General features: G+C 33.6%; 1 protein-coding gene across 3 annotated transcripts in view; it reads left to right on the top strand.

Moving 5' to 3' along the window:
* Positions 1 to 16726, top strand: part of LOC111054821 (cadherin-99C) — a 98593-nt gene that overhangs the window by 50564 nt on the left and 31303 nt on the right. For all 3 annotated transcript variants that reach the window (XM_039441771.1, XM_039441774.1, XM_022341943.2), the window contains 5 exons: positions 8915 to 9064; positions 9796 to 10014; positions 10600 to 10794; positions 11591 to 11728; positions 13933 to 14247. In XM_039441771.1, coding sequence (XP_039297705.1) covers positions 8915 to 9064; positions 9796 to 10014; positions 10600 to 10794; positions 11591 to 11728; positions 13933 to 14247 — 1017 coding nt within the window. The remainder of the gene's footprint in view (positions 1 to 8914; positions 9065 to 9795; positions 10015 to 10599; positions 10795 to 11590; positions 11729 to 13932; positions 14248 to 16726) is intronic.

Below are 16726 nucleotides of genomic sequence, written 5' to 3'. Positions count from 1 at the left end.
GAGGCCGAAAATGATTGTTTTCTGACCAGGCCGGTAAAAGTTTTACGGCCCTAGGGCTGTAAAATAACCTTGAAGTCAGCTGATTCTGATCTGATGTGAACGTGTTTACAAAATGGTTTATGAAACGGAATCAGTTTATGCTTCTAGAATTGAAGTATTCTGCAATAAGATACTATCATTTTATCTGGATGAATAAAATACAGATAAGATATGTATTATAAACTATTCAAATTCGATTTTCAGAGTAGGATAGAACTTCTAACCTAAACTTCCGAAGACAACGACAACAAGCATTCTTGACGTTGACATTCAGATTGGCCAAATTTCAAGTGTGCTAGAACAGCTGGTCAAAAAACTTTTCATTATTGTGTTTATTATTCAAGAATCAAAACATTTATAATAATATCATCTTATTGTCATTTGGAAGAATAAAAAGTATAAACTCAACCTCTTACATAATTGAGCATCATCTTTTAGGCTATTTAGACAAATCAGAATAAAAAATAAAAATACTTGGACAATTTCCTGATATTCAGATTACCTCAGATTTGTTAGAGCTATGGCCTTCCTGTTTTGCTTTCGGAAGTGCCTAATAACAATAATTATTCTCATATTTATATTGGCGAAAAATAACGTTCTCACCATGCGCAAAAAAATTTTTCCGGCTCTCAATATTTTCTATTTTGAAAACCGATTTCGAGCCGGAAAAGTGTCATTTTTGGCCCTAGGTGCGAAATATACTATTGTTGCCGTCTTCAATTTGTGAGATACTACGAATTAATAATTCGTCCCATGTATTATAGTTGAATCTATTCCCATTGAATGTGAACTCAGTGTCTAAAAGAAGCAGAGAGTATAGAATGAATCATCAATGTGAAAAAATCTATACTATACTATTCCGATCTATTCTATCCTATACTATTCCGATCCATTCCATACTATACTATTCTTATTTCATTCCATACCCTCTGGAGAGAATTCGATTCTATGATGAATGATTTTCATAGGCTTCATAGAGTTATGCTTCCGTGGAGTTTTCATTGGTCAGTAGAAATGTAAGATTTCAATCATTGGCGACTTGGATCCAGGAGAGCCGACCCCAAATAATGGGAAAAAGGCAAAGGAGAAGAAGAGTGGAAATGTAAGATTTCGTTTCAAGGCCTACAGGAGACTCTACCTCTCCACTCCAATAATTCCTTCATTAAACCGTTATTACAAAAATTAAGTCAGGGTCAATCCTTTGATAAGTGAGAAAGAATAACATGTGAGAATTCTCCCAGGAGCTATTCAGTAATTTTTTTCAGAATGATTGAACCGCTTTGGTCTGATCTCACTCATGTGTAGTGTATTTTCTTGTTTTGTAAATGAGCTAGGAAAAACCAATTTTATTGAAGTCAGAAAATATGAAAAGTTAAAGCGGGAAGAAATTATAGAATTTTGTTGGAATTGTTTTGCTAATATTAATTTGTTCTCTATCGAATGCAGTACATAAATAACTCATCCTATCTCTTCATTCTCATTGAATTCTACATCAAATGAGTGAACTGAATTGCATTTTCTTATCACTGATGGTTCTTCCAATTTCTAGATACATCATTGAAATCGAAACGTATCCGTAAGATTTCTGACAACTAAGTTATTAGCTACCGGTTTCACTTTCTCTATTGGGCTATTGAATGGTAGGAGGAGTAAACAAGACAATGTCTTATCTGTTTTAATGCGGGTTTAGGGTTTACATTATCCAACGTCTTCCCACTCTATTGAAATGATTTTCTTATGAAATCCTATCATCTCTCATTCGCTCTTCTCCACATTATCAAGCTTTTAATTTTAACCCATCACTTTGAATTAAAGTTTGATCTTCAACTATTAGGCATGTTGGATGTCGTGGTCTTTCGGCATGGCTTAATAACGTTACATATAATTCTTCAACACGTGGGAATTGGAGAGCTCTAGTAGCGTCTTCCTAGTCCAATGATTCAAAGTTCACGACTCATAACACTTTCTCTTCCACTCAAACACAAGTCATTGACGATTGAGAACAGTGACTACAGGGTTTATGCTTATGGCTCACTGCTCAACAATGCATAGAGGTTATTTATACTAACCTTGTAGCTCATCTTATATCCATATCACGTATACAGCAGTAGTAGTAGTCAGAGCAGTGTAGATTTATGAAGCAGTACTGTATGTAGATGTTGGGATTGTTGAGACGTTTCTTACAGTTGTTTTCGTCCTGTAATCGTTGTAATATTGTAGTTGTGAAGGGACCTCTCCAACGTAATTGTGGCGGTTGCAATTGCATCGTGAACAATATACAATGATAGAGGGCGTTCGCGTGCAGCTAGATCATGTTGATATCATCTGCACCTGCACTATTATGTTGGAGAAGATAACTGGTTATGCCACGATGTTCCTCTCGGCTTTTTCACTGAATACTAGGAAACAAAGCCGCGGTCTGAGTGCGCGCCATCATAAACGCGGTGAATGAACGCTTCTCTTGCTACAGTATTTGTTTTTGAATTGAGTATTGAAAACAGGCGTGGTCAGAAAGCTTGCCGGTGAATGTGTGTGGAAAAATTTTTGCCGCCACCGCTAGATAGTGAATGCTGCTAAGAAGTCTGCTAATAGAGAGATAGAGCCGCTCGCCGGCCCGTATCATTGCCGGTTGTTGAACCCTCTTCGCTCCGAGTCTACATTATGCAGATGGATGTAAACTGCACTGCACACACACATACACACATACATGTGAACAGTGTGGTACTGCTGACAGTGTGTCGAAAGAGAAACAGGATTGAGTGTGGGTCCTCCTCGGGCCTCGGGCTGTTATTGTCCGTCAAAGTGTCAGTCGGCACGCAACGCAACGCAGAACACATCTTCACCGGACAAAGCCGGAAAACTCGAGTCCCACGCAACCAACATTTCTTGTACAGATAACCGAAACTGATAGAGCTTTCTCAGATCAATTAATTAAGCTATAAGGAAGATAAAAAAAACGTGAATGATAGTTGAGAGCCTGCGTTGTCATTTAGCTGGATTTCTGGCTCGGAATGAATGTGAATGATTGTTGTTGTGTGTATATATATATATATTATATATATATATATATATATATATTAAATAAATGTCTGTTGTGTGTTTGTTCCCTATGACTTGAAAAATATTTGACATAACGGCATGAAACTTTGGGAATATGTTGTGTGATGGTTTCTGACCAGAGATTTTAATAGGGTGGCTAATAATGATTATTTTTTTATTAATCCAATCCATTTTACAGACCTATGTTTTTGAAATTGTCGACCTAGCGGCTACCGAAGAACGGAAAGATGATCATGATTCAAGATTATATTGAGATAATATGATTTAGCATCTAAAGTTTCCAGCTGTAATAAACACGTCACCCTATGATAAATTGTGTAGGCTACTGGTATTACAACGGTAGTTTGGAGTTGAAGTATAGTTTATTGGTACCAGCTGTAGTTAATGGTTCCTTAGAAGACCTATACAAATAATTATCACTTCCCTATCATTGAGTAACTGGAAAATGTTGGAAAAAGATTATTCACCGCATGGAAGAGAGTTGTTCATATTGCATTCATTAATGGCAGAATATATATTTTTTTCAATTTAGCTTAGCTTATATTCATCCTAAAATGGAAGATGGAAAGAATATGTAATTCTGTGTGATTCATCGTACATCGCATATTTCGTTGACCATCTTATAACAATCAACAACTATGAAAACATTGAATTCATCTTTGAAACACTGGTTTATCCTATCTAGTTTTTTTTTAATTCAACACTGTACTGTTAGATATTACTACCAATTGATTGAGGATAATATGTTTTGGGAATAAAGAATGCTGCATGACTAAGCACATAGGAAGTCCGTATTCAGATGTAAATGAAAATATTGATTGTCAGATAAATTTCATGATTCACCAAATAAATTGAAGTGTGACATGAGATACGTTAACTTTTTGGCGGTACGAAGTTCCCAGGTAAGCTAGTTGTAAATAAAGCTTTATTATTAATAGTCAACGCTGAAAAAAGACAGGCTCAATCACCAGGAATACTATAAATTCTATGAAGGACCAGTAAGCCATTAATTTTGAGTAGTTCAATCACTTCCATTATAGACACTGGATACATTATGGACAATCAATACATATGAAATTTATTATCTACAAAAGAAAAACTTTGATTGAAGTGACCCCGACTACTACAATATGAATAACCATTCAGATCAAATATAAGAAATTACTCACATCTCTCATTAACTCGTACTTTTTGTTCACAAAATATTAACAAAAATAAAAAAATTTCATATTGAATGGACTCACGGCTAGTAGCCTACTCAGGTTTGTCTTTTTCTGGCCGTGCTGCAAATAAATGTAGGTTTATGTTTGACATCTCGTTTTTGTAATCTTGTTGTCTATTAAGAAATTTTTCAATGTGATTTTTGTTTGCAATAAAATTTGAATTTGAAAAGAGGATTATCAACAAACTCCTAACCAAAGAAAATCTCAGTGCTCTGTTCTAATCAGAAAGTATGAGACTCCATATACAGCTGATAGAAGGCGCGAACCGAATTGGCCAAGCATACAACAATGGAACAAACACGTGGCAAGCTTGTGCTTTCGATTTACACGGAAAATTAAATTCGATCAGCTGATTGATAAAATTATTCTAAGGTTTTTCAATGATTACAACATATGTTACAATATCATGATTGTGTCAAATATCTCAGTTCCATATAGCATTCACCTTACCATGTTCATAACCTTACTAAATAGGATCCTTTTTCATCATTTGAAAGCCTTAGAGACAAAATATCTTAAAATCCGTTCTTAGTGCGCGTCCAGCATGTTTGAAGAATATTTGTGCAAATTTTTAAGTCTGTATGACAATTAGTTTGAGCTGTAGTGTGATTTTACATCAAAATTTTCGAAAAATTCCCTCTCCTGAACCCCCCTGTACTCCTGATCAAAATTTTTCTGCATAGATCTAATTTTTTTTCGAAGCTGAACAAAAAAGTTCCTCATGACTTTGCTGTGCAATGAGCGGCTAAAAAGTACAAAATTTTGGGGGGGCCCCAACTCCCTCAGGGGGGCAAATTTCTGAAAATCCTTTCTTAGTGGATGTTTTCAGGCTACCATAAACAATCGTGCAAAATTTCAAGTTTTTAGGCTCAGTAGTTTGGGCTGTAGTGTGATTTCAGTCTGTCGGGGCTTAGCCCTTTATAAGTATATATATATATATATATATATATATATATATTATATATATATATATATATATATATATATATATTAGAATTAACTTCAGGGCACCCCTCCATGGAACCAGTATTATTTCATCGTATATCTTCTTGCTCACATATTTGTGCAAATGACAGATTGATTTCCATCGTCAAGATTGAGAAATGACAAATTACTAACATTGTCATTTACCTGTTATCTGAACTTATTTCTTATTCGTCTTTTAACTTATTCAGCTGGATCGATCATTCACTCATCGATTTCGATTGACATAGACTCTACATTTCTCATGTATATTATTTTGACCAAGTATAAGGGAAATCAAGAGAAAATAGTTGAATGGCTCAGTTCTCTAAATATGGAATGAGAATATTCTGATATGGAATTAAATCATTGTTTTCCATTCCTACATTATAGTACTCCTTTTTGAACAGAGTTTCGAATTCCGAGATCAGGAGACAGTTTGGGACCTACTCGAGCTTATAGTATACCATTTCCCACAATACCCACAAATATACAATTTATACACATGAAAAAACATACAATGAAAAATTCAAGATAATTTGTTTGATAATTTATTGATATTGCCAGAAATAATCGAGTGTGGGTTGAAAGTGATTTTATAGAAATTGGTTACCCAAACAAGTCAAATGTAGTCTACTGTCTACCTTGTTTTAATATACACATATACTGTATCTCAAGATGATATTTTGATCTTTCAATCTTTCAAAAATTGGTGAATTCTATTTGGTCTCATTTGATTTTGATATCGAAGTACATAGCTAATGATATAATCTCCGTTATTTTCAATCTGCCTCATTTTATGCAGTCAATAACTGAGACGCAAACTTTACTCAATAGAGGATACCAAATTCCCAAGTAATTGAGCTATTTGGAAGATGAAGTTGCTGGGCATCGACTGTAATTGACTTTTCCAGTACAAGAGAATATTCCAACCGTTGGCCTGGCATAAGTTCATAATGAAATGTAGCCGTGCTGTAAGGCTTCGTCCTTCAATCGTCGGCTGGAGCGATACGATCACATCGCTGTCCGCTGGCTGCCAGTTGCGGTTTCGATCCAGTTGCTGTGTCAATCTTTCAGTGTCCTCTGTTCATAGACATTTCTTGCTTCGCCCTTTTCTCACGGTCTTCGGTTACCACCACGCGACGACGGAAGTGGCCAACCGGCTGCATTCTTTCACAAATGCGCGACTTCTGTGATATCCATCACATGTCAAGTCTAGCTAGACCTCTGCGTTTGTCCTGGATCAAACTAAGACTATCACACCGTTAGATGGCGTAAATTGGAAGGATTCTCTCAACAATAATAGGCTATATTGAACATATCATGTGCTCAAATTCAAAGGAGCACATTTTTTATGCACTACTGATAAAGATTATTTAGATTATAGGCAGCTATAATCTGGTTCATCTTTTTCAATAAGTAATGAGATCAAGATAGTAGTTGAGACAAATCAATGTAATGAAATTCAAAAAGTACTGTATCGATAAAATTTATATTTTTCTGTGAAAATGTATTTTGAATGCTCTTCTCAATTATTTTTTTGATGAATGATGTTCATCTCTATTATAAAATGGGAACTTATATTTTGTATGAGTAACCAAGATTTCTTGACGGCACAGCTTGAGCGTTTTCAGCGTTGAATGGAAAAATTTTGTAATAACCCTTTAATTGTTCAGCTCTGTAAGAGAAGCCTAATATTTTAGCGTAGTCTACGTTACTTTTACTACTCTTACTTTCATTGCGTTTTAAAGCTTCCGTAACACCGTTCATTAGCTGGAACCCCACAAAGGCTTTACTGGCATGGCCAACGGTATCTGGAGGTGCTCCAAGTAATTTACGATTAATAAATGCTTCGTTGATCGCATAAATCCATTGCTTCGTTTCGCCTGTTGGTCTTTTTGCGCCAGCAACATCTCGTTCCTCACTCAATTATTTATTGCCAACATCCTGCAAAGTGAAACTCCTTTATAGCGATCCATTACGTTGTGAAGATGCGTCTGACCATTGATTTATTTAACGTTCGTTATAATTTGAGCCAATGAGAAGGATCAAAACTGATTTTTGTTGAAAAGTCGTAAATATCGGTGGCTGCAATTAACGCTGCCGCAACTCTCATTACTTTTTTACGCTGTCGACTGTAATTTATGTTTAGCACTGCGCCATACTAAGTCAATACTTGTAATCGATACAGCGTTCACTAAGGCAAGACTGCTCCTACAATAATGACAGCAATCTGCATAACTAAGTCGTGAGTAGTCTACAGACGAATACCGTAAATTATACTACGGTACGGCATTGGAATTTATAGGACACATTTGTGAATAAGTTAAGTCGAATGTGTGTCCAGTGCGACACAGCGCTTTTGTAGCGTAACATTTTCGTAGGAGTGATCACGAAGTAGCTTTCCGTGTCCTCACATTTGATACCAACTCGAATCACCCGCCAGCTAGTCCTAGTATAGTGACCATTTGCTTTTCCATTCAAGTTTTGGCAGTCACTCGCATTGTATCTTATTAAAAGGGAACTGTGGATTAAATGAATGACCGATAAAGATTAGCTGGCCGCTGAAGTGTTCTAAGTGATTTGAAAAAATTACTCTAGACTTGATTGATAACAGTTCTATTCCAAGAACGTGAGAACTGATCTCCTACTAGGAATCTATTGTTCTATTTATCTCAATGATTGTATTTTTATCATGTCCCTTCTGTAAATCAATCTGAAGTATTGGAGAAGACATGATTATCGATTACAGAGAACTGAGAAATTTTATTACTTTTATAATTCACTATAGTCCCAGGTTGAAGGTTGAATTGTGTAACAATTATTTCTATTCTTATGAGACTTCTTTCCATTTTGTTAGTTTATTTGGTTTTCCATTATTGTATTACATTGAGAACATAATAGGAAAATCCGAAAATATGTCTCCATCGAGCCATGTTACTTAGAGAATAGCCCAATAGTTTTTGAAATTTTCATTACTTTTGAACTATTTCTCCGTTGAAATTTGTGTAGAAATACATTTTACACATAAATAAAGAGTCACAATGAACATAGCTAGCTAATAAAAAGTGTATATCTCTCCTGCCTTCAGCAAGGGATGGCTCATCATTCTATCCAAAATAGTAAATGTTAACCAATAGACGCTAAGAGCAATAAAAACCTGAGAAACGGAAATAAATCAAAGGATGAGCTCGAAATAAAAAGTGGAATAAGAGAGGAAGTCAGATGAAAAAAATTGATAGCCATCATTGGATGACGATGAGCTGTTTTTAAATTCGAAAAAGGGGAGAAAGCTTTATGCACTGACCTTCAGTGAGTATGAGAACACCTTGCATTCGGAGTTCTCTTCTTTTGTGAAGACCCTGAGGCTCCAAATCCTCAGCTTGGACCAGTTGCTTATAGGGAGTCGACAATCCATCGCTACTTCCAAACTTGTCTATTCTTCACTCCTGATACTCTTTAAATCACAGAACATCACTGGAAATTATAAATAGAACCTCATTGGAACAAGAAAAAGAATAATGATTTGAGCATTATCTATCAAATCACTGCAGTATTAACAGGGAAATGATTTCACATTTCCAACAATCAAGTTTTCCAATTCAAATAATTATATTTTTTATTTCCAGGATCGAGCCCGGAATCCAGCTGAAAAATTCTCAACGACTACAACTCTCACCATCAATATCAAAGACGATGATGACCAAGATCCTTCGTTCATCTATCAAGGCTGTATGCTCCTTGATGGCTCCTGTAGCAATCCTGAATACTTTGCTACCGTAAGTTCTAATGAACTATCAATAAGCTGCTCACAAATTATTATCAAGTTGTAATTAATTTGAATTGTTTTGAAGTGGGAGGAAGACGTGGTATCTAATTGTTGAGATAAGATTAGAGCTTCTACTTGGATGTGTAACCATCCCGGTGGAAGCGATTAGGGCTCCGATAAATATTATTTATTAATTTAAAAATCGCTTCCCGGTGGTTCGGAATCCAAAGCTGTAGGTCCTCTCAACTTTTATCTCTCATCCTTCCACTAACCTACTTACAACTTGGAATTCATGTGGATACATATCTGCACAAAATAATGTGGAATCTCAACAAAAAAGTAATCTTCCCTCAATCAATCTCAGATAGATGATGTGGTAGAAACCTCGAAATATTTTTATAATTCTCAATCCTTATTCAATAAAGAGTTATGAAAACTTAGGTTTTGTTTTCTAACCATTCTGTCTTCTTATTTCTTCTAGGAAACAAATTCAAGAAATATTAAAATAGCATGATCTTTTTTATCAATATAAAATATGACAATTTTCACAATGCTTCAATTAATAGTTTAGTCCTTAGGGAAACTTAACTGCTGAAATGGAACAAAGTTCCATTGTTGATTTGAAATGAATGACATTCTTTTGTAGCGCTGTAGCATTTTTTATAATTATCAGGTTATTATGTCCTACAGCTCAGTGTTCTCAGAAGTTCCATTGATCAATGATAATTTTTTTCTGATCAGGTTTCTAGTGGTGTCCTCTCGGGTATCTTGGCGATTTCCCCCGAGAAGATCCAAGCCGTTGACATGGACTCGATCAACGCTCCGATCTCATACAGTTTCCAGTCTGGCTCTCCATCTTCATTCCGAGACTTCTTCGAAATAAATCCCACCACTGGAGCAGTCAGACAAACCAAAGCTGTTGACACTACGGTTGCGAAGAAATTTGAAATCATTGTGAAGGTATTTATTGTTCAGAAGACTTATCTTATTCATTTTATCATGTTGAATATTGTATGAAATTGATAATGCTACTACAAAAGAATAGAGTGTAGTACAATACTAAATAGATAGAATATTTTGATATGTTACATAGACGGGTGGAAAGTTGAATTAATCTCACTCTATTCAATATTACAATTATTGTAAGTATTGTCATACACATAATTCGAATGTTGGATTAGTGTAAATCGTCCGGAACAAAATGCAAAATGCAATATTCTACCTACTTTGTAGGAAAAGAAATCAATTGTTTTCAAACTCTCTATAATGAACTCAAGCGTTCCACCGTTACTAGTAAACATCAGCTAGTGAAATGATGTAATGGATTACTGAAATTAAGATTTTACTGCCTAGTAGTGAAAATATTGTAGTATTGAATTTCAAATCAATTCACCGGTAGTTAATAATAGAAGTTTGATCTATGATTTCAATCTATCAACTTTCATCCCATTTCATTCGAAATCGAAAATGCTTCAATTCCAGTGTCTAGCTGTTACATTTTTTTTAAACTCAAGTCATTTACGACAATAATTAATTTTTCTCCAGGCTGAAGAGGTGACAGAAGCAAAACGTTCAACGACAGCGAAATTGTTCATCACTGTGAAGCCGGTTGATAGCAATCCGCCTCAATTGACTGCATCGGCTGGAGAGGGATTTGTGGACGAGAATGCTCCTATCGGAACCAAAGTCATAGATGCTGATGGAAATCCTATCAAGTTATCCGTCTCTGATGCGGATTTGGTGAGATATCTGGATCATGTTATTTTTAAAAACCCTTTTAAAAATTTCATAAAAATTCAATCTTAGTAGATGATAAGATAATATAAATGATAGCCAAAGTGCCACACTTCTCTGGAAAATGATATTTCACCAAATGATATTTATTTATAATAAGTTGATAAGATGAATTATTATTGCAAGTGTGTAATCCCATTCTAAGGAACTTCTAAAACATATAATGAAACTAAATTATTCACATAATTTCATCAAGAGTTTATCAGGTAATCTAAAATAATTGACGAGAATATAGAAAACACTCCCCCAATTATGATTCCAAGAGTGATATCAAGCAGAATTTTTCCTACTTGACTGCAAATTCCTCTATTTTCCAAATTCAAATATCGGTACGGTATCTCATTTATTTCGAAGAATTTTAAGTAGTGTTATGTACTGTATTGTGTATTGAAATACTGTACTGTGTTCAGGAATGTCTTCCTCATCAAAAGCTAGCTTTATCCTGAATAATTGCAGTAGGTGAATTGGATTTAAGTACTGTTTGTAATTGGATACTGCAATCTTTATTCTGAATTGCAGTAGGTCAATTGGATTAAGGTTCTACCTGTTTGTAAGTGAACACATCATCAACTAAGTTGCAGAGAATGCAACCAAAGTTGTATTATGCTGATGGGATTATCATCATCGTACTGCAAAAGCGCATCATTCCCAGTGACTGATTTGTGTGAACAATCCTTTTTCATCCATTGGTCTCAAATAATGAATTTTATGTTAATTTCTGTAATTGTATCTATTCTTCTAGGGCCCCGATGATCCGAAACCTGCATACACATTTGAGTTGACAACTAGTTTCTTCCAAATCAATAAGGATGGCCAACTAATAGTTGCTGAAGAGAATTTGGACAGAGATCCACCAAGTCCTGGCAAATTTCGTTTCCAGGTAAACACATTCACTATTTTTAATGGGGCATTGGAGTGATTATATTTGTTCAACTCGTATAGTTCATGTTATAGAATAATTTTCAGATATATGATAGTAGGAGCATTTTCCAACATGACGTCAATTAAATATCCAATAATATTATTCATTACAAGTATGTATGATCAAGAAAAATTTGCCAATCTCATATTTTGAGAAACTGAGTCTGCTAAACAGTAAGTTTAGTATTTGTAAACTATTTGACTAATATTAATCTTGAGAAGTGATTGTTTCTACCTGAAAGGCACATACAAAATGGTTCCGAAGTACCGTATGTCAATTCATCTAAGAATATGATATATAATTTATCAATATAACTTATATAATATCTTATCGATAGATGAAAACTAATTTCTGGAGTTATATCCCACATTTCACTCTTATAATATTTTATTTGTTTCCTCAGGTCTTACATTGGAGGTAAGGACTTGAATACATTTTTTGCATATTATGAATTCAACATCTTCAATATTATTGATCTTATTTATTTAATATACTAGTTCTACAGTTTCAAAAAGAAAAATAATAATTTTTTGGTATTTTTTCAGTTACAAAAAAACACGATTTTTCTCAAATATAAGATCGGAATATTCACTGCAGACGAAAAAATCAAAGGAAATTTTGTTTTGTATTATTAATCAGAAAATAATATGTAAATAATTTCTTAGAGTTCCTTGCAGAAATAAAAAAGCAAAGAGGATTTGAAGAAAATCCTTTTACGATCATTTGCTAGAAGTAACATAATTTGGAAAACTCTATATTAATCATCTTTTATTTGTAGAATATACATTTTTTTGAAATTCCTCTGAGTTACTGATTATTAGTTTTTCTATTGTTTCATTTCATATCAGGATAGCACCGTTTCTTCAAAATCGAGGCGGACTGCAATAACCAGTTCGAAACAGAATAAAAAATTGAATAGTGACTAATAATATAATTATTAAAGGGATGATTTACGCTACTTCACGGAAAGAAAAGTATTCTAATTTGGAACTGAGCCGATTTGTACAAAATTACACTCACACAATTACAAAAAAAAACTTTAAGAAATTTAGTAGAGAGCAGGCATCTCTGTATGGAAAACTATTGTTATCATAATAATGATAAGTAGTACCTACCAGTACTACTTATTATTATATTGCAAAATGCTTCAGACTGTAGTTTATCTTTATGAATAACTACAGTATTATTGAAACGTGTGTATTTTATCTAGAAACTAACACTAGATGAAAACCGAGATTTAAATATGTTCCTTAAAATAAATTTCAAAAACATCATACAAATAAAGTTTAATATTATTAATACTGAACTAAATGATTACTTTCGTGATTAAACCGTTTCATGTAGTATAATTTGGAATTTAAAATATTGGAAAACTGGAATTATTTTATATTTTTATCAAATTTCTGATGCATTAAATTATTATTCAAGAACTTCATACAGCATTAGGTATCTGGAATAACTGAAAATACTTATATCACCGAAAAAACACAGTTACATTTTTTTCACATCCACATTCATTAGATTTAAAAACAGGACTAAATTTTAAAAGTTTGTTGGTTTCATCACGAAACTACAGTCTATTTACAAATGAATGTGGATGTGACAAAAATATACCTGTTTTTTCAATTATGGAATAATAATAATATCGAATGAGCTGGCTGGCTGAATCTGATGTCATTTTTTCAATTATTTTATTTATTTATTTTCTACATTCAACAATACACACATCAAATACATGATTAGAAAAGGATCAACAGGCCTAGCCTGTATTAAGGATATATTTCCTTCATTAATTTTATGGAGAAATTTCACAATATCATTATACAAATAAATTAAAGAAAAAATTGAATTCAACAAACTTATATAATCTGAAATTCCTTCTCAAAATCAAAATTTTTTACTCTCTTTCTCTCTGTGGTTTAATTTATTGAGAAAAACGAGAATAATATTGAGTATTGATTCAATGAAACAAAATTATTTTTTTAAATAATTTGGTGGAGGATCAACAGCCCAAAACTGTTCCTCCCACGAATTTGATTCATGGAAATAGTCCAGAAAATAGGTTACGGTATATGCTTTCCACTTTGTTGTCTAATATTTATATGATGATGAATAATATGCAAGTATTGGTACTAATTAATATTATGTGTTAATTTTTGTAGATTGTGGCACGAGAAAAGAGTGGCACCGCAGCTAGTGCACCTCTCACTCTGACAGTGGTGCTGAACGACGTGAACGACAATGCTCCGAGGCTGCCGATGATCGCGCCGCTCACAGTGCAGGCGGGCGAAACGCGGCGGGAGATCGTGCAAGTGGTCGCCACCGACAACGACCTGGGAGAAAATGCCGAGATCACCTATAGCATCTATCACATCTCCAACAATGGCCGAACCAAGTTCAGGATTGATCCCAAGACTGGAGTCATTGATACCATTGGCAAACTCAATGCTGGGGAAACCTACAGTATTACTGTGCAGGTAAGTGGGAACCAGAATAACTCAGTGGAGATTGCTCCTTTTTCCTTAGACTTGGAAATCCCCTCAGATTCCCTTGTGATATTTACAAAATGTTGTACTCAAGCCAGGCAAGTTTATTTTGTAGAATAATTAACAGTTCTTCTGCTACTTTCTCTGTTGTCAATAATCAATAATGTTGGAGATGTCCGTAGTTGTGGAATAATCCAGACTATTTCAAAGCACTTTTCAACTGGATTTTCTCAGATAAAATAAAATTTATAAAAATATTCAATAAGGAACAAAAGATGTTTTTCAATGTAGAAGGGTTTCAATTAGGATAAACAATGTAGTGATAATCTGAGAATGAGATAAGTTCTTATAATCAGATTCGAAGAAAAACCAAGATTGAGGTTACGGTGTCAAGTCGATTCACCATATAGAATTTGAAAAAGTATTTACCTTGCTATAAGGAATAGCCACCCTCGAATATACTTCGATTTCTGTTTCAAACTTACCCTTTATTTTTAATTCTGAAGATGGAAGATTTTTTGTTTTGTTTTTGTTTTATTAGTTGCAGGGATATTATTACTGTATAATAATTAATAATAATAATTAATAATAAATATCCCATAGAAGCTACATAAATAGAACCAAGGAATTCCGCTACTAACTACAAATATTGACCGAAGAACTAAAATAATAAAGAATTAAATAGAAGAAGGAAATTTTTGGACAGCTTCATTATTCAAATTTCCTTTTGCTATTTAATTAATTTAATCAATATTTGCAGTAGAAGTCCTTAGTTCTTTTTATGTAGCTTCAATTGGAAATTTGGAATAATTATTATAAAGTTATCATAATGTGCCGTGCTATGAATTTGGAAAGTTAATTTGGAATTTAGAATTTAGAAGCACACACAATATAACTTAATAAAAGGGATGCTTGATAAACAAACCTAGTGCTAGAGAACGGGAAACCAGAAATGACAAGAGAGACAACGAAATAGAGAGAAGATATCAACTATATTGTCACCTCTTACAGTTAAATTCAACAGTTAATAAAACAAAATGGAGTTACATCATGAAAACCGAAAATCAAATTACTAAATTTAGAAAGTTATCTCTGATATAGATAATTCGGTAATAACCTACTCTTTCTGCTTTACATTGAAAACGTTTCAGATTGAATCATAAGAAGCTTAAAGGACTCTAATTTCAGAAAGAAGAATTGAAAGTTATCATAATTATTTCTCAGAAGTTAATCATAAATAACTATACATATGTTAAGAAAAGATCAACATAAAATTCAGGAAACTCTCAGAACATCCAGAACACACTTGGAAACTTTTAAAACACTATCAAAATGCTATCAAATGTTAATCATATCCATTCTTTATCTTTACAATTATTATGAAAGCAGCAAAGACAAATATTCCTAAAAAATCACATCACGGAATTCTACCTTGGAAAACTATTCAAAAAATATATGTCATCAAAACAAATTAAGAAAAGGTTAGGGTCCTTGAAACTTCATTTGATCCTTTACAACTTTAAGACCAAAATTATTTTAAAACATTAATTTATCAATAAGGGACCTTTAAACATTTCATATACTAATTCAACTTTAGTTGTTTAGTAGATATTATCAAATATACATTTAAAGAAAACTGAAAATTCCCAGCTGGATCCTTACAGAGAAAATATGCCCTCACATTTCAATGTAAAGATACAACCGAAAATCTATTACTCAAACCAAATTAATAAAATTAGTAATCTATCTATCCCCAATAATATCTCAAAATTACGATTTAACAAAAAGTCTAATTCCGCACGTTTTACACCCCTCCCTTTTTGAAAGTCTATAATTATTAAAACCCATTCTGTCACATCCGGAGTTCCTGGGACGTTCGTTTAATTTGGAAAAAAGTTGTTACCTCAAAGCTGTTTCTTCAACTCAAATTTAGGCTCGGTGATCGAGCTCTACCATCAGGAGACAGCATACCCCAAGCTTCTAGGACTGCCATTGATTTAGAGGCATCTCAGCGGCTTAGAGACACACGTTCATGAACCCGTAAATGGATGGACTCGTACATTGATCCCATACTTTGATCGACCCGTACTTTGATGATCCCGTACTTTGACCGCTGTTAGAATAAAAAAATAAACTAGGATAATACAAATTAACTTAACTTCAGTTATATAATAAAATCAACCTACTTTAGGTTATATAAAACTCAAATCAATACTTATTACTTTAAAACATAAATAGACATTACCTACTTCAATATCTTGATTTAATAGAGAATAATTTATTTGTAATTAGGGTCATGCCCTTTATACAAAGAAGTGAGTACATAGTATTCCATAATAGCAAACTTTAATTCACTAGTTGATTGAACAACTTTTCATAACAAGGTCTTTCGAGTATTGTTGTTGGTTTTTTAGTCTGTTCTCTTACATAAATTACATATAGAGTGTAATTTAAAAAAAATAAATTACAT

The sequence above is a fragment of the Nilaparvata lugens genome, chromosome 1, assembly GCF_014356525.2.
Source record: "Nilaparvata lugens isolate BPH chromosome 1, ASM1435652v1, whole genome shotgun sequence".
In the NCBI taxonomy this organism is placed as follows: domain Eukaryota; kingdom Metazoa; phylum Arthropoda; class Insecta; order Hemiptera; family Delphacidae; genus Nilaparvata; species Nilaparvata lugens.
This window is presented reverse-complemented; position numbering and strand designations above follow the sequence as displayed.